Below are 19,126 nucleotides of genomic sequence, written 5' to 3'. Positions count from 1 at the left end.
TGCTGTTAGAGGCAGTGTTAGGGCTATGGAAAGCCCACACTCTGTGAAGGGACTGGGTGAGGGTCTCTGGGAAAATATGGAGCAGCAACAATTGCATTTCACTGAGCTTTCACAAAAGAAAGCTTTCTGAATGCTTTTTATTACAGCCTTTTGATGAAACTGAGATAGCACCATTGAACGTTTCCAAGATTAGAAATGTTAGCGTTTCCTTCACCACATAGCTTTTGACAGAATATGGCATAACGGACACAGAGACCTGCTGTGTTGTAGATTTTGCCAGGCTCTATAGCAGCCGTTATATACTCCTTTAATCATTCTGCTTTCTTTTTATTTTATTTCTTTTTTCCTCTTCTCTAGCAAAATTTCTGATGTGTAAAAACCTGCGTTATTTATGAAGTAAAACGTCTGCAGTAATGATAGCATTTAACTTCTGACATAGAGCATTCTTTGGGCATGTTGCAAACAAGATTAGCTGTTTTCTTTTTGTATTCTCTGCATAATAATTCCAGCAGAACCACTATGTTAAGCAAGCACTTTGTTCCTTTTCTTCTTTTCTTTTGCTTCTATTGTTTAAGGCAATTTAAAGAAGTAAATTAAAATCCACTGTTATGCAGAACCTGTTTCTCTCAGGAAAACATAATAATGGTCATTGAGACAATGGCACATGCTGATAGTGTAATGAACTGGTGAAATGCACTGCATTTCATAGACTCAAGGCAATCAGGCACTGAAAATTACATATCCAGTGAGTTTACCCACCCACACTGACAGTTTAAGAACAGTCCCTCAAGGTTATTTCTAAGCATTTGGGCCAGTCTAGTTTTTTGATTTCACAAGTGTCAAGACCATCTTGAAAAAGGAAAATCCAAGAAATATTTCAAACATGTCTGCATTTAACATCACATACTAGAACCATGAGGTTAGAAAAGTGTTCTGATTTACCAAAATGTGATTTATATCTATGCAGAATGTTTAGAACTACAGATGGAAAATATGTTTTAACCATGGTCATTGACTTTCAGAAAGTGCTAGACTGATACAAAAGAAATACATACGAAATATTTCTATAAAGGATTCACTTTGCTCCTTAAGAAAAAATGACAAAATAGTGTAAATAGATTATAGATTGTAGAGGACTATAATTAATAAGTTGGGGGCAGGGTGTGTGTGTGTCACATTCCAATAGAAAATCTGGGAGCTGCAGTTCAGGAAAGATGTTGGCCAAGTGGGCGTCCAGAAGAGGTAAGACATCTAAGAAACATGGGTGCTTGAAAGAATCCAGGCAAGTAGTTTTCCACAAAACTTAAGATTAATAGCCTTCAAATATGCAAGGGTCTTCTGTCACAAAGTTTATCCATGTGGCTGGTGAGTAGATTAAGAAAACAGGGGATTGTGTTACAATACAGAAGGATCAGCTTAGATGCCAGGACAACTTCTGAATTTTAAGGGTAGTGACACAAAAATAGACTGAGTGGGGGTATCTTAGAGAGCCCAACACTTAAACTTGTAAAGACAAGTTAGACAAGCTATTGTCAGGTATGACATGGTATATAATTCACCCTGTTAGGAGAGGAGGATGGATTAGATGATCACCCGAAATCCCTTCCAGTCATATGACTATTTAGGAGAACAGAATATACACCCACTATAATTTATAACCTGTTTCAACTTTACTGCTTCTTTTCATATTTTTTTTCTTGTCATCTTTACTGTTCTGTAATAAAATAACTGATGGAAAAGGGCTTCTTTGTTGTATTACTCTATGGTTTACATTAAGGAAACATTGAGACCATAGCATGTCCAAGTGTACTGGATAGTTTGGGAGTCAGGCAAAACCAAGTAAGCAGCGCTTAGTTTGTGCTATCAGTTTACGTCTATAAAGGCTCCAGGTCTGTCCTATAAATAAGGTAGCAAATACTTTCAAAAGTTTGTCCCAGCTGCAAGGAAGTGACAAAAAGTGAAAGGTATGCATAACAGAAGTATTTATTGCTCAATACTGAGAAGAGCAGTCATCTGCCCCTTCCACAATGCATCTTGCGTAAGCAGGGCAGGCAGCACTGTGTCCCAAGGGTCTGGTTTCCTGGTTGTCCAGCTCAACAACCTAACTGGAAGGGGTCACATACTACTTTCAGCCTACATATCTGATGTCCTTCCTCAAAAACCAAAGGACTGCGAGGTAGGGAGGGAGAGAGCTGAGAGAGGAAACTGCTGGCACACACAGTGTAGTTTCACCCCAGAGCAGAGCTGGGCTATATCTAGGATGTGCAGTCAGGCACTGGAGGGCACAGTTCTTCTAACTGAGCTGGAGTCTTAATGTCCGAGCTGTTTCTGAGCAGAATTTCTAGATAAAATAATGAGTTCCAACTGATTCCCATTAAATGTTCAGCTGTATGATCCACTTTCCTTAATGTAAAGAGTTACTGCATGTCAACTGAGCTGCGATATTTTGTCCATAGCAAATGTCAGTGAAAGTTTTCTATTCACAACAAATATCACAGAAGTGATAGAAATAAACTGTTGCAAATCAGTTTAGAAGTGGCAGTTTCTTGAGCTTTGGGACTTTTTTATCACCACTCAATCAACCATCATTCTTATATTCCTCATTTATGTGCAGTTTAGCTTGTTGAAATTAGATAGAAAAAACTTACAGGTCATAAATGCTTCCTTGTTCATTTCACCTTGTTTGGGAGCAGTTAATGTTCCCAGCTCAGATGCTCAGATGCCACCTGCAACAGGATTTTTCTCTCTTTACCTCATTTGAGAGTCACCTGATTGAGAACCAGGGCTTCCATCTAATCATTCCAGACATTAGAAATGCAACACTGCTCCTCAGCTTCCCAGAAGTTCTCCCTAAAGATCATCTCCAGCTCTGGTTCATCAGGTCACCAAAGTCCTTGACAAAGGAGTAGTAGCACACTGGATAACCGCTGCCTGCTAAGGTGCAACACTTTGAACAGAGCATCATATCTGTTCCTATGGGTTCCCAATTTGGTAAATATGGGAAAAGAAAAAAAAAAAAAGAAAAGAAAAGAAAAGGCATCCTCATTTCAGTGCTTATTATATTGACCATTTGGTCACTCAGTCTTAACCGTTCATTTCACTTTCAAAAATAAGAAAAAGATCTGTCACCTGAGACAAAATAAACTGGATTTTCTCTTTCTTTGTGAAATGGATTAATTTTCTTTAGCTATTCTTATTTAAAGATGGCAGATATTAGTTGTGTACCTAAAACCTGGAGCAGCAGGCCTGCTAGCTCCTAGCATGAATGTTGTTACATTATACAAGTCTCCTTTCTAAATACCCTTCTTCGGCTACTGCAGGCTTTACTGACTTTTTTGCTATTTCTTTTAACCCAGCCCCACTAGAGAAAGAAGATATGAATTGTCCTGATATATTTCACTATGTATGTGTATGTGTGTATGGGCACGTGTATATGTGAGAAGCTGGACTACAGTCTCAGCTGAGAGAAGATGGCTAATGCTTTGCCAGAAGTGAGGGTGGCTCCAAAGGCTCCAATTTTCACAAGCTTGACTTTGCCGAACTGTACTGATTGACAGTTCAGTGTATAACCTGAATTTAGCCATATTTTGCAAAGTACAAGAAATAGGTATGCGGGGATCAAACGCCATCTGGAGGGCTCAATGCCTCTCCATCCACTCCAGGCAGAGCTAGATGCCCTGACTAGACTGGATGTCAAATTTTCAGACAGCTCAGTTTAAGCAAGGTGAAATTTATCCTATGTAACAAAATCGTGATTGGTTATATAAAATGAATGAACAAGTTCTTTTTCTGAATGTGAAACTAGTGTAACTTTCCTTATAGAAAATAAATGACATAAGTATACATAGAAGAAAAGGTGTCTGTATATCATGTGTGCTTGTATAAACACTTGTGTGGTTACTTACCTACACCTGCCACGTTGTGAAAGAAGCTGGGCCAGTTTCATTGCTGACACAAGCAGTGAAATGACCACTGATTTATAGCAACAATGCGAACGATTTGTGGATTTGTATACAGTGCCAGCTAACAAGTTATAGCCCTGTGACCTCACAGTGCCTGCTGATTTAAGGACTTTTTGTCAAAGTTCCCCTGCCAGTCTCTATGTTTTAGATACTGAATCTTACTTGTGTACGTTTCAGATTTAAAATACTAGACATCCGTAATTTAAATAAATTTTAACAATGTTAAGGCAATATGTGTGCAGATCTCAAGCTGCATCTCAACATTTCAAAATGTCTTGAGATAATACTTGCTTAAGCTATTCAGGACTTATTTTCAGTGAAGGAAAAACAGATCACCAGCTGGCTTTCTGAAATTTTATTTTATTTTATTTTATTTTATTTTATTTTTTGCCATATATGGCAATGCCCAGAAGGTCCACTAGAAGAATAAATTCTGTCTTTTGAAAAGAGATGAAAATGACTGACAGTATATTAGATTCAAGTCAGTATATGAGGACTATTCAAAACAAGAAAACTTAAGTTGCAGAACCCCACCTTTCGGAGCACAGTTACTGCTTATTAAGCATTAACAGTATTCATAGCCTACCCACAATAGCAAAAGGCTGCAAGATTTAAAGCAAACTATTAGAAAGACTACCATAACAACGATTACATACTAAACTTAGAAAAGCAAGATTATAAATAAATGTCATGCTTTTCCTTATCTAAAAGAAACACTCATAACTGTAGTAACTAAAAATGCAAGTTGGTTTCTAGAGTATCCTCTCCCAGATCTGTTCAGAGAAAAGGCCATCATGCAGCAGTAACCCCTGCAGAATGGTGCTTTGTGATTAGAAGCCAGTGTCTGGACTGCTGGTGTCGCAGTCCTGACCACAAGCGATGGGCATCTAACTGAGGTGGGTGGGGATGGCTTTTTGTACAGCGCTGCTTCTATCTGAGACAGTCGCTGTGGGGACTGCAGGATTCAATTGCTTGGGAGGCTGCTCTTAGTTAAAACGCCTCTAACATCCTGGAGGGCTGAAAAAAAATGTGCTCATGAGAAGATTCATGCCCAGAATGCCAGGGATAGAGAGCAGACAGATAAATTGTTTTAAAATCCTCAGAAATCATGTTGATATCTGAAGTGGAAAGCGGTCTTTACTGGTACATGTCAGAGCTCAAGGAGAAATGTTACGCTGCGTCTAACAGCGCAGAGCTCACAGCACAGCGCAGCACTGCTCAGCGGAAGACGGGGCTGGAGGCAGGCTCTTGCCTCTGCAGGAGTCCCAGATAGCTGACAAGCAGAGGTCTTGTCCACTAGCCCTTTGGGCACCTGAAGCTGTGGGAGGGTCTTGACCCCCACCCCTTCTAGCAAAGGCGACATTACCATGGCAGCACCCTTCTCCTATGCCCAGCCTTCCATTCTGCCCTACCTGCCTGAGGCCTCCAGCAGGCTGTCCTACCCCTGTTGCTAGGGTTATCCAGAGAGATCATCTCTTGTGTCACAGCCATGGCCACATAGACTATCCAATTCAGAGTTCACTCACCCTGCACAGGACAAAGTTGGGGCAGAAAAGGATCTAGCCCAGTCCTTCTACCCAGTAGAAAACTGTGCTGTAGAGCACCCAAGGTCAAAGGTCTGGGGCAACGGAGCAGTTTGCTTATGTCTGCAAGCACCATATGCCCACAAAGGATGAGCAGCTTGCGCTTCACACCTGCATAGCTGCCACTATGGCCTCTTCTTCAGCGGTGGCACCAGTGGAGAAGAGAACAGGCCACCCAGTCCCAGCAGACTGATGAGGATGCCTGTGTCGTCCTCTTGTGTGAGCTTCTGGGTTAGGTTCTTCCCTGCTCTGCAATATTTTCTGGACTTGACACAGAGTCCTCCCACAGGCACCCTTTTGTTCAAGTTCTGGCTTTCCTTGAGTTACAATGTCTCTCTACCTACTTCCAGTCAGCTCTTGGCACATTGTCCCCACACTACCGTCATTACCCACTCTGATCCAGAACTATACCAGTCTCTTCTCTCCCATTCCTGCATGGTTCTCCAAGTCTTCAGCTTGATTCCTCCTACGAGTCTTTTTTTAATTTCTTGCTTCATCATTCCTGTTCCTCTGACCTGTGAAGAGACACATTCTGCCTGTTCTTTGCAGAAAGCCTTGATAAACTGTTTTTCCCATGCAGATTTCCTACTTACTGTTCCCAGGTGCTTCCACTTGAATAGACAACACTGAAATGACTAACAGTATTGCTGATCCAAGAGAAATATGATAAAGTACAGTGAGTTCAAGGTGGATTAATTGTGCACAGAAGCAATATTTCTCCCGACAACTTCAGAAAATCGAGCAGAATACAGAATTTGTTCAGATACCAAACCTGGAGATGTAAGCAGGTCTACCCAAGTCGTTAAAAACTTTTTGTATTTAGTGGCACAATAGATCCAAACTGTCTCAAGGTGACTGTTAGCTGAAAAATCCTTGCTGGTGACCAAGGTTCAGCTATTACAATTAATCCTTAGGAACACTGCCAACAAATCTCTTCTGCCACTCAGCAGAAAAATCTGAACACGAGTGTGTGCATTAACAAATTATCAGTGTTAATGAAGTTGTTTTGATCTGAGGCTGTTGAAATTTTGAGTTCTTACCCAAGATTCATCATCTGCCACTAACCACTAATTAAATGTTTGATTATCATGCTTTGCATTTTTGTGGAAAGAGATTTCTTTGTCAGGCATCCTTGAAAGTTAACTATTGTAAGCTTATATGTTGTTTACAGAGAAAAAGGGAAACATACACATATATTTATGTTACAGAGTTGTTAGATGAGCTCAGAAGCTGTTATCAACTCAAAGTACATTTATACATACACAGTAAATATTCTCCATATGCATATGTATATGTTTGTATTGCTATATATGTGTACATGCATGTTTGTACTTATAAAAGCATCAACTTAACACAAAGACGGTCTGCTCTATTATGGTCTGATCTGGTCTGAAGTCTGGACTGGTAGTGAAGAGTGTTTTATTTATACACCTTTTGCTCTTTGGAATTTTTGGGGAGCTCCTCAGGGCACACAACCCTACCTGGTTAAATAAGCACCAGAATAGTGTATATTTAGGCTACACCATTGCTTTTCAGAAAGGGGGCTGTGTTTCTTGCTTTGTTTGTTCAGTGACAGTATCCTAGTCCATGATGCGATGGTTATTACCACAGCAATACAAACCTCAGTGATATCAGTTATGGGTGAACTTGTCCCCCTAGGAACCTTTGGCTACCTCTCCAACCATTTCCATTTTCTACAAGGTTTATCCACATAGGTACAAGACAACCAGAGACCCCCCTCCTCCTTACCTGAGTGTAGGGGCTGTGATTATCCTTTGCGCAAGGTGGCAGCAAAAGAAAGCTCTTCAAACTCGTTCCTTTCTCCCCTGCAGACCTCCTCTTAAGGAGAGGAACTGCTTCAACTTTATTAATTGTGTTTTAAAAAACACCTCTTACTGGTAATCAAAAATATATATGTGAATGATACATGGAGTTACTAATATATTTTACTTTGGGAATGCATTCATACTTCTCTCTCCATTTTCTACCAGTATTCCCCACGAGAAAGGCTAGAAGGTTACATGCTGAGAAAGGAAAACCATGAAACAAATCCTCATTAAATCACTGATTTTCCCTTTCTGATTTTTTTTAAAGAATTTTTTTTTCAGCGAAACCACAACTTGGATCAAGTCCAAGAGAAAAAAATAAATATGTAAGCTCAGTGTTTAATTAAGACATCTTCATGTCAGCTGACAAATTCTGGATGTACCAGTGGTATCCCACATTTCAGCATTGTATTTCTATAGGAATAAGTGGTCTGATGAATCTGGCTATGGAAATCCAACTAGCAATTACCTAGAGGAAAAGCAAAGAAAAGAGTGGAGTCTGCACCAGTAGTTCTCCTTCCCCTGTTCAGCATTTGCTGTTTGGATATTTTTAGAGGTGTTTTTGTTTGCTTGTTGTTTGGGGGAATAAGGGTTATTTTCTTCTCCTGGAGCCCAGCATGTGTTGAACTGAATGTATTACAGTTGATCAAGCTACTTTAAGGTTCATTAAGCCTCAAAATATCCCTTACACATCTTACCCATATGGTAGAAAACCTTAGGTCATTATTTTCTTTAATATTCTTTATAGATTTCAACTCTGTTAAAGTCAATAGAGGTAGTTCACTGAATGCAGTAACCTTTGATAGAGCGAGTATTTCAAGTATGAGCAGAATTGTGGCTACTGTACCCTATTCTAATATATCTGAAATATGCAAAGTAAATGGCTTGCTCATTCCCCCTTTCTGTATGGCAGCTATGTTTAAAATGTAAACCTCGACTGCTGCTTATTTTGAAAAAGCAGGGAGTACTCACCTTGAAAGTACAACATAGCGTGATCTTTATTCAAAGACATGGTAAAAGAATAGCCAGTTGACTTTGAATATGAACGTTCTCCACAACCTTAAAGCTTGTTTTGATGACTGTAATCTTATTCCAAACCCACTGTGTTTAATAAAAATTAATTTCAGAACTTGAAGAATATTTATTATGGAATACAAAAATACTATCTATGTAAAAACAATAAGTTAGTTTATTTACAGTACTTTACACTACTCTGCTCTAGGGCTTCCTTTGCATTGGACTTATTTTCATTATTTTACATGCCTTTATAATTTTGCACAAAGCATTTCCAAAAGCATGTCATCCATGTTCACTGCTCCAATGATGGGCTTAAAGAATAATTCAGCAATCACATTAGCATTAATAGATCTTAACAAGGATAGAACAACATTCAGCTTGGCAAATCTGGCTTCATCACCTCTGTGAATGAGTCTGACATGTTCATTTAAAGCTTGTTGTGCTTCCCTCTGCAGTCCTTCAATGTACTGTGTACACTGCAGTCCAGGTAGGTCTGAAAAGAAAAATAAATTATTTTGTTTACGTAGGTATTGATTATGAAACAATATTTTTCTTACAGAACAACTACTAACAGATTACAGGTTGTATTTATCACACCAGGAATGAAGCAAACAAAATTGCTAGAGGACTTCTCGCATGCAGAATCAACATGCCAAATTTTAAACTGCAGCTCAAAATCTCATCATGTTGGTGTTCTGGAAATTCAATACTCCTCTTCACTACACAGACTTGAAATACGTTTGCCAACATTCACTTCAGTGTTAAATAAATTAGCTGATAAAAACTTTGATTGAAGAATGCTCTCCAAAACACCTTTAAAGTGGCAAATGCAACCTGTAAGCAGCGAGGAAGACAATAAAAATAACTCGTTAACTTGTTCGTTTCCACAAAATGTAGTATTCACATTTCAGGCATCTTTTGGCAACAGTTTCTGAGTAGCTCCAGATTACAAGTGGCAAGAAGCATGAACTCCAGTGTACAACACAAGAGTTTCCTGGTGAACCACCTAGAGAGGACACTGAAGGACAGCGAGCGCGGTTTCCCCTCGCCAGGCCAGCCGGCCGTTCGGCGGGGGGAGCGGGCCGGGCCGGGCCGGGCCCCCCGGTCGCAGGGCAGCGCCGGGCGCCGTGTGCAGCCCACCCGCCGCCCCCGGGTAAGGCACGGCCGTGAGCACCACCCGCGGCACCTGCGGCAGCCTCGGCAACGCGAGGTGGCAAGTCAACCCCAGCAAACGCTACACGCACAGCCGAAACAGCACGTTGCTGCTGGAAGCCCTGAGCCCTCTCCTGCTTGCCTTCCACGGCGTGCAGACCCCCCGGGAAAGCACACCTACACCCGGTAAGCACGCTTACCCCCCAGCGGCGGCGGGGGCTCCCCCCGCTCCAGCCGCCCCCCTCTGAGGAGGCGCTGCCAGGCGCCCCGCTCGGAAACGAGCAGGGAGGGCTGCTGCCGCCCAGCTCCCCACAAGCGACTGCCTCGGGTTTGGTTTGGCGGCCGAAAGCCTCCGCGGAGGGCGGCCGCCGCCGGGGCCCCCGACCCAGCTGCAGCTGTACCGCCTCCAGCCGGCGACGGCTCCCGGCCCGCAGCCGGGGCCGTGAGGAGGGGACAGCGGGGTGAAACCTTGCGCTGCGCCCCCCTCCTCCACCACCTCTTTCCCCCTGAGGAAGAGCCCCGGGTCCGCCCCGCCTGGCCGGGGGTACGAGCAGGCTCCCCCCGTTAGCCCGCTGCCCGCCCGCCCCGCGCCTCCCCGTGAGGCGGACCCCGCCGCCCCCCCGGCACTCACCCGGGTTGAAGAGCACCGTCCCCTTGAGGTACGCGTACTCCTTGGTGCTGATATCCAGGCTCCAGCACTTGGCCAGGAAGCCCTTGATGGCCTGAATCTCGCCGGCCGAGGGCAGGTGCGGGCCGCCGCCGTCGGGGCCGCGGTGCGGCCGGCCCGGTGCCGGTCCCCGCGGCGGGGGCCGCTCGCCCTGCCGCCGGGTGGTGAGGATCCTCTGCAGCATGCTGGGCTCCGCGCACTCCACCGTCTCGAAGTGCACCCGGTCCTGCGCCAGCCCCAGCACCAGCAGGGGCGCCCAGCAGCTGCGGACCAGCAGGAGCTGCTCCTCCAGTGGCAGCTCCTGGAAGCAGGGCACGTTCTGGACGAAGCGCAGCGTCTTCACCAGCACGGCCGAGGCCGCCTTGCATGCCACCTGCGGGCTCCTCAGGGCCACCCGCCGCCTTGTCCCGCACGGGCAGCCGCGGGACGCCAGCCCCTGCCTCGGCCCCTGCCCCGCCGGCGACGCCTCCCGTTCCTCGCTCCGGAGGATGTTGTAGAGGATGCTGCTGTGCCGCCTGCTGTCCGCGCAGCAGCGGCAGCGCTCCAGGCACGCCATGGCGCCCGGGGGTACGGCGCCCCGGGGGTACGGCGCCCGGGGGTACGGCGCCCCGGGGGTACGGCGCCCCGGGGGTACGGCGGGGCGGTGGCAGTGCCTGCAGCTGCGGGCCGCCGGGAGACGCGCACTGCTCGCCCTCTGCCCGGCTCCTAAGTTATTTATAGCCGGCGGGCGACTGTGTGCGTGTGCGTGTGTGCAGCCGCAGGCGCTGTACCAGCGGATCAAAGGGGCACACACTTCACTGGCTGGAAAAGAGAGAGAGGAGGGGGAAAAAAATCGAAAATACAGCCAGCCCTCCTCCCCCTCCCCTCCCCTCCCCTCCCGAGACAGCGATACCTAGAGGGAGCCGGGGAGCGGGCCGCCCCCTACGTGGTTTGCGGCGCGGTGAGCGGCCGAGCGCCCGCCTCCTCCTCCGGTGCGGGGCCGCGGGGCGTCCCGTCGCTCCCCATCCTTCCGGGGCCCCGTCCCGGTGTGTGTTATCCATCCCAGGCTCCTCTGAGCGGGGCAGGGCGGGGAGGGGAAGGGGAAGGGGAAGGGGAAGGGGAAGGGGAAGGGGAAGGGGAAGGGGAAGGGGAAGGGGAAGGGGAAGGGGAAGGGGAAGGGGAAGGGGAAGGGGAAGGGGAAGGGGAAGGGGAAGGGGAAGGGAGCTCACACCGCTGTCGCTTTGCCCCCGCCATGCGCCGCCACCCTGCGGGGCAGCTCCCGCTGCCGCTGTCCCCGAGACCCCCGCGGGGTCTCACTGCTACATGGAGACTTGGCGACCGTCCCAGCCGCCCTCCCAACATGCAGCCGAGCGGCCTGGGACAGGAGAAAGGTCATATTCGGGGGGGAGGGGGGCACAACTGGTCCTAATAATAATTCCCGCAGGAGGCGAAAAGGAAGATGCCACTAATGATACCAAGGGCTTTTGCATATGCCTGTCCAATGGAGTGATGCCCCATGTGCCTAATTAACACCTTAGTGCTGCTCCGCAGGGAGGGAGAAGCAGACATGTTCCTGCTCAGGTGGCTCTGTGAGGTTGGGGTGCAAAGAAGGCTCCGTTATGGTGCCCTGGGGCTGGCACCCCCTGCAGCATCTATGTTGATCCCCTGTGAAACCATCCTCCATTAATAATTCCCTTCCTCTGCTTTGCAATGCATGGCTTATCTTTCTGATCTCACCTTGTTCCGTCCATCGATTTAAAACATTTCCATTTGCCTTTCAGGTTCCCCTTGTCCTGAAATGAATCTTTCCTCCTAGACTTAGATATCCATTTTCAGGGACCCATCTCCTTCAAGTGGCATATGGACTCCAAAGCAAGGAAACAATGCTTCCAGGCCTTGATATTTACACAACAGGGATAAGGGAATAGCAGTTGTCCAAATGTGGGTTTACTCTTGAGTGAAAAATAAGCACATTTACTTTCTCCGTAAAAATGCGTGCAACAGAGAGGAATACTTAATCGCTACAGAAAGTAGGGTTACTTTTGTCTGCTGTATATGGACTACAACGGAAACATTTTATGTTTTGTGCAAACTGGAAGAACCTGGGCACAGATTTAGAAAAAGGAGCCAGTTGCAAGAAACCTGCTCCATCACTGCCTGCTACCAAGGGATGCCTAAATCACCCCTGGAAATCTGCATTTTCTTTCAATAAAAGTATACATGTTTTTTAAGCAAATACCGTTGAATGCTTTGGCTTTCTTAGAAACAGTATAATTTTAGGCTGGATCTCAGCAATTTATTTTCACTGTAAAGTCAGTTCTACTCAATCCACTTACATGGCTATACAGTCGTATAGTCATTTCTCTATAAGTACTTCACAACTCAGAAGCAATATTCTTTACAAATGACACAAAAGGCACTTTTATGTAAAGCTATATAAAGCACTGGTGGGTTATCTGCCTCAAGTAAATGCAGGTTGTCCAAAAATTAATTGCCTGTGGTTTTACCTGTGGAATGCATTTTTTTTTCCACAGACCCAAGTATTGTAAAGCTTTTTTTGGCTTTGCAGAAGTGAAGAACTGTTACATTGCACCAATGACATGATGTCTACAGTTTGCAGGCAGGTCAGTCGGTTCCCTGGAGTACAATGCCATTTCACCAAACATCCTTTCAGAAAAAAAAATTGCTTAGAATTGCAAAGCAAATTTAATAATATCAAATGTTAACTATTTTTTCATTTGAAAAGTATCACTGATAATAGGAAAACATTAATTTCTCTAGAACACTTTCTTGCCATGCTGAATTGTTTCTTATATTCTTCAGTATTTTCTCAACATGTCAGGATTTTAGAGGGTTTCTTTCTGCCTTTTTAGTCTGTTTTTGTTCTTATTTTTTTGGTAGGTTTGGTAGGATTTTTGGGGGGGAGGAGGGGTCCACAAACTTCAGAGATAAATCTTGCCAGTTTTAGAAAATAAGCATCCCAAAGCTTTTAGTTGGCTTCAGTAGCACTTTTCCCATGAAGAACGTATTACTGGACTGACTGTGGAATCTAACTGTGGTTTTTATGAGTTTGCAACTTGGAAAGTATCTATGGGAAAGCATGGTATAGTTGAGACACGGATCATTGGCTTTGCAGTTTTGAACTTGGACTCCAGTTGTGGGATCGTTCTGCTTCTTATGAGAGGATGCTACTGACATAGGGCCATAGAAAAAGGCAATATTTAACTTTTATACCAGGTCTACAATAATATTTTTTTTTCTGATGTAACAATACTGGTTGCAGGTATTTAATTTTGCAAGCCATTTCTTTTTCAACCACACCTCAAATGTAGATGCAGTTCTACTGTCATATGACTTTGCTGACACAGTTCATTTTCTAAACCAACTTATACAGAAAGTCTTTATCTTTGATAACTATGTCAAAATGGGTATCCAGTACTGAAACAGAAATGATTTATTATGCAATGCCAAAAATTACATTACAGTAGTTATAAGTGTATCTCTTTCTCTCACAAGTGCATGTAAGCACTCATGTTCTCTCTTTCTAACTCTTAATGTTACCTAATGTACATGGCATTTTATTCAGGGTAGATCACCTCTTTTCCAGCTAAAACACTAAGAATGTCCTAGAAATATTTATTTGTGTTTTTCAAGCTGATATTTAACAATTTGAACAGTCTTTACTTTCAAGTCTGAGTTCTGCCTCTCCATAGCATTCAAGCTAAATTAAAGGCAACAAAGCTTTCTGTTTCTAACCAAAAAGAAAACAAAATCCCTCACAGACAGGTAATTGTGCTTTGATGGAAAATGCATGAAAACACTTTTAGCAAAAAGTGGATGTGTTTGGTTTCTGCTGAAAGATATAATGTTACATGAGTATTACCAAGCTCCTTGTGGTACAGTCATGAATAGATTTACATGCTGCCAGACAAAGGATTACTTGTTTCTGGCTTTTTTGATTGTTTTTGTTTTGGGCTGGGGTTTTTTTTGTGTGTGTTTTGCCATTTAGGTTTTTTTTGTTTGGTTGGTTGTTTGTTTTTTTTTCTAACTCAGACAAAAGCCTTGGATGTGAAGGTGATACAGTGCAGTCTTGGCAGTCTTACTCTTTCATGTTGCTTTTCAATGTCTCTGTATCACTCATCTGGTAGCACATTTGGTTCTTGGCCAGAGGGCAAGACTTTGGTTTCAGAACAAGACCAAACAAGCATTTGTTTTTATGCTGTCAGTGCTTTAGTGTACCATTAGCTTGAGAGAGACCTTTTCCAGTGGGGAATTGCATCCTGATATCCTCTAAATACCTACTATTCTTTCCACTATAAATGCTGAAAAATAAAATTTGATCTTAAGATCAGATGTAAAACTGAGGCTTGATTTGGTGATTAGAACAAAAGAAGTTAATTTTTTCTTTGAAAAAAAAAGGTTGCATGTGGAATATTGTTATAAGGATATGAATAGCAAGATGCCTTTTGTAAAAGATGAATACTCTATTAAAACAAGGTTTTGGAATTAAAATATATTGTTGTTTTTATGCATTACTATTATGACTGTCCGTTTGTTAGATTGACCACCATTCATAGTTCTATTTTCCTGGGACGTTTACTTGAAAATAAGTGGGGATTAAGGAAAAAGTATCACCATGAGCAATTTTCTGCCCATATGCTGTACCATGTATTCCTGATGGCACTGTTGTCTCCTTCCTTGATGGGCAATGGATTCCCCAGGAGGACCATGTTGAGAGCCTGTTGGTGCTGCCTGAGCCAAAGACAGATGAAGTGTACCCAGTCAAGAGATGCCAACCTGAATTTACAGAACTTTTGCAGCTGCCCTAAGGCTGTGATTTGACTGTGTTACTGTATCCCACCACCAGCTCACCTAGCAGTATGTGTTCTGGATCAGGACGAGCATATAATGACATTTTTATGGAGTTTGCCAGAGCATATAAAAAAGAGTTTATACCAGATTTAGACCTTTCTGCCAGCTAATTGAAAGTAGGTGATGTAATCTGGTATAAACAGTAATGGTGCAAAGTCAACCCTTCAATATATCTTAAACAGACCTAAACATGCCAAAGGGTTGGTTTTTTGTTTGTTGGGGTTTATTTGTTGTTTATTTTTTTTTGGTTTGCTGGTTAGGTTTTTTTGTGTGTCAGATCAATGCTTTGCATCGTGTGGCAATGGCATTCACATATCCCAGACCTTTTTTGCTTGCACCCATATACTAATTCATCTGAGCTAATGCAACTAGGTTTCAGGGAAGAAAGATTAGGGGAAAAGAAGCAATACTTCAGTTTACAGGAAGGCACTCAGCTGCCTCCCATTTAAAAAAAAAAAAAAAGATTAATTGATCTTTGGGCTCTGTAAAGATCTGTGGATCTCAGCAATTTAAAACTGTACCTTTAGGTATGTTGTTGGGGTCGGCCATTTCAGTTTATTTTTTTGTCCCAAGTGAGTTTGTACAGCTCCCAGACATCTGCCAGTGTGGCATGCTTAAAGGTCCAGTCCCATAAGGCCAGCTGAGCTAATCTAGTGGCTCATTGGAGCTGAAAAAGGTAACTCCCAAAGCCGTGCTTGCTGCCACTGCTTTCCTTGTGCCAGCTCTGGCACTCACCTGGATACCTAGGTGAGCCAAATACTTTTACTAAGCTGGCAGCATTTTTATAACAGTCATTACAAGAAAGGTAGCAGAGATATGAGATACCTTGAAATGTGCCCTCCTTTCTTTCTTTTCCCCTGTGATACTTTTGAAGTTTCTGCCCAACCTGGTAAGTTGTGCCACTCGTGTGATACAGCAGAATTCTGCTCGGCTGATTCAGCAAATACCTAACCTGTCAAGAAAAAACTTACAGTTTTCTGCCAGTTTACTGAACTCAGTCAGGTAGGGATGAGATGAGTGCCAGAGCATGTGGAAAGGAGTGGCCTGGCCTCCCTTCCAGGAGTGGGAGGAGAAAGGGGAAGGAGCAGGACCACTGCTGCAAGCCATTGATCCACTCAGCCACCGTGTGGAACTGCTCCCTCAGGGAGGTAAAACCCTAAAGCCTGAGAGAAACACTAGGGGTAGGAGAAAGGGCTTGTAGCAAGATTTGTTTTTAAATTAGTCTTTTAAATACCATCTGAAATTGATCTGTACTCTTGCTAATGACACTTGGATAGGGGAATTTAGTTATAAAATATTAGTGTAGAAATAACTTTCAATTACTGAGCTTATTACATTTATTTGCCTTGAAGCATGCATTGCTGATACAGAACAACAGATGAACAACAGGCTAAAAGCTGGCAAATTAAGCTCTTTAATACACTGTTCAAGGCTGTGGCGTAAAGGATAAAGCACATTCTAGCACTACAGTGTCAATAGAGCGCTATGTATCTATTACCCTGATTCTTAAGTTGAAATTTCTGTGTAAATACATATGTTATTGCAGCTGATTGTCTGAGACTGACAAGTTCACAAATACATTTGTGAGTAATATCAGAGGATATACTGCTAATAAAAAATTACATTCAAATAGGCTTATAAGTTAACACGCATTTTATGTGAAAATCAATGTGATGGCTTTTAAAATCCATACATCTTTCCATAGGTTTTAATTCAGACATATTTCACCCAAATTAGATATTTAAAAATACTGCCCTTCTGGTGAATTGGTGATACCATTTCCCATTAAATCTAGTTGATGTTATGGTGTTAGAAAATGTATTCATTTCCTTTTTAGTATTCTTCATACATGTGTTTGAAAGATGCATAGATGATTTATAGGTTCACCCTAAAATCTGTATCTCAAATATATATGACCTTTAAATAACTTCTGCAGTTCCTTGGCTACATTCTTTGCTTCAATCACAGTCCACCAGGTTTCTTAATCTACACACATTCTATAGCTAACAGGAAAATCATATGGCATTCTGCTCTGCTAGCAGATGAGATAAGACTACCTCTTCAGTTTTGTCAAAATAATGAGGTTAGCTCACCCTCTTTAAAGAAGGGATTTTGCTAACCTAGATCAAACTGGATTAGTGAGTCACCCAGCAGTTATGTTGGTATCACTAGTGTTCTTGCAGTCATTGATAGCCCAAAGTACAGTGAGAAGTGCTAACATCTTAATCTATCTCAGCTGCAGCCAGACAACATCGCTGGCTGGTCTGGCATTCGGAGAATTTAAGGCTGACTGGAACCATCACCTCCCCTTGTTGGACTTCCTAAAGGCACTGTTAAACACCAAGCTTTTGCTGACTGAAGTGCAATTTCTGCTGCTCTATGCCTCTGCAGGAAACCATTCAATCTCGATTTGGAAACTCAGTCCAAGAGATAAAAACCCATAGCTCTACTGGTTGTTTATTCAGGTTTTTATCAGTCTTACTACATAGCATTAACACTTGTGCTTCTACTTTCCAGATCTAGCTTGTAACTTCTAGGCTCCTGGTACATCTTTTCCTATCAATTTAAGAACACAGGAATTATCCCTGTCAATAGTAACTTTTTTTTTTTTTTTTAAAATAAGTAAACCAGATTTCAGCTTATAGACAGAGCTTGCAAACTAACACTTTGGAGGGTTTTTTCTCTCCTCAGACCGCTTCCACTGATATAATTTGTGGCCGTTGCAACACTTTTGCCAATTTCTAACACTCTTTCAAGTGTGGAAATCAGAATGGCACGGAGTAGTCCAATTATACTGTTCTCACCAGTGCTATATAGAGAGATATAGTAATTGCCCAACTCACATTCATTACTCTAAACCTCACACATTAAAGGATCATATTAGCCTTTTTGAGTCATTATTGCATATTACAATGGTGCCCAGGTTTCGGCTGTGATGGAGCTGATCACTGCTCGGGGACTGAGTGGGCATCAGTCAGCGGGTGGTGAGCAGTAGGATTCACCAAGCGGAAATCATGCCTGACTGACCCGACAGCCTTCTATGATGGAATGGCTGGCTGAGTAGGTGAGGGGAGAGTGGTGGATGTTGTCTGCTTGTACCTCAGCAAGGCTTTCAGCACTGTCTCCCATATCATCCTCACAGGTAAGCTCAGGGAGTGTGGGTTAGGTGAGGGGACAGTGAGGTGGGTTGAGAGCTGGCTGAGTGGCAGAGCTCAGAGGGCTGTGATCAGTGGCACAGAGTCCAGCTGGAGGCCTGTAGCTGACGGTGCTCCCCAGGGGTCCGTACTGCACCCAGACTTGTTCAACTTATTCATCAGTGACCTGGATGAAGGAACAGAGTGTACCCTCAGCAAGTTTGCTGATGATACCAAACTGGGAGGAGTGGTGGATTCACCAGGAGGCTGTGCTGCCATTCAGCGAGACCTGGACAGGCTGGAGACGTGGGCAGAGAGGAACCTCATGGAGTTCAACATAGGCAAGTATGAGGTAAGAACAAGCCCCGATGCACCAGTACAGGCTGGGGTTTGACCTGCTGGATGGAAGGCAGATCTGCAAAGGACGTGGGAGTTCTGCTCAACACCAAGTTGCCCATGAGCCAGCAGTGTGCCCTCGTGGCCAAGAAGGCCAGTGAGATCCTGGGGTGCATTAGGAGGAGCACGGCCAGCAGGTCAAGGGAGGTAATCCTGCCCCTCTGCTCTGCCCTGGTGAGGCCCCACCTGGAGTGCTGTGTCCAGTGCTGGGCTCCCCAGTTCAGGAGAGACAGGGAACTGCTGGAGAGGGTCCAGCAGAGGGCTGCAAAGATGATGAGGGGCCTGAAGCATCTCCTTTATGAGGAAAGGCTGAGACAGCTGGGCCTGTTTAGCCTGGAGGAGACTGAGAGGGGATCTTATCAGTGTCTACAAATATCTTAAGGGCAAGTGTGTCACCGAGGATGGGACCAGGCTCTTTTCAGCTGGGCCCAGAGACATGACAAGGGGCAATGGGCATAAACCGCAACACAGGCAGTTCTGTCTGAGTATGAGGAAGAACTTCTTTACTTTGGGGGTGACAGAACAGTGGAACAGGCTG

The 19,126-nt window shown here is 43.9% G+C and overlaps 1 protein-coding gene across 2 annotated transcripts; it reads right to left on the bottom strand.

The window, feature by feature from the left end:
* Positions 1-4,372: 4,372 nt before the first annotated feature.
* NR0B1 (nuclear receptor subfamily 0 group B member 1) lies at positions 4,373-11,237 on the bottom strand. 2 transcript variants are annotated; one of them, XR_008820456.1, is made up of 3 exons: positions 10,172-11,237; positions 7,295-8,881; positions 4,373-6,060 (listed from the first exon to the last, which is right to left on the bottom strand). XR_008820456.1 is itself a non-coding variant. In XM_056329881.1 (2 exons), the coding sequence occupies exons 1-2, from the start codon at positions 10,761-10,763 to the stop codon at positions 8,637-8,639; spliced, it is 837 nt and encodes a 278-aa protein (XP_056185856.1). In that variant the 5' UTR covers positions 10,764-11,237; the 3' UTR covers positions 4,373-8,636. The 2 variants fall into 2 exon arrangements, 1 of the variants encoding a protein (XP_056185856.1); XM_056329881.1 differs by having other exon boundaries at positions 4,373-8,881.
* Positions 11,238-19,126: the final 7,889 nt, after the last annotated feature.

Source organism: Falco biarmicus, chromosome 2 (genome assembly GCF_023638135.1).
Source record: "Falco biarmicus isolate bFalBia1 chromosome 2, bFalBia1.pri, whole genome shotgun sequence".
NCBI lineage: Eukaryota > Metazoa > Chordata > Aves > Falconiformes > Falconidae > Falco > Falco biarmicus.
The sequence above is the reverse complement of the archived record's forward strand: the minus strand, read 5'-3'. Positions and strand labels throughout refer to the sequence as shown.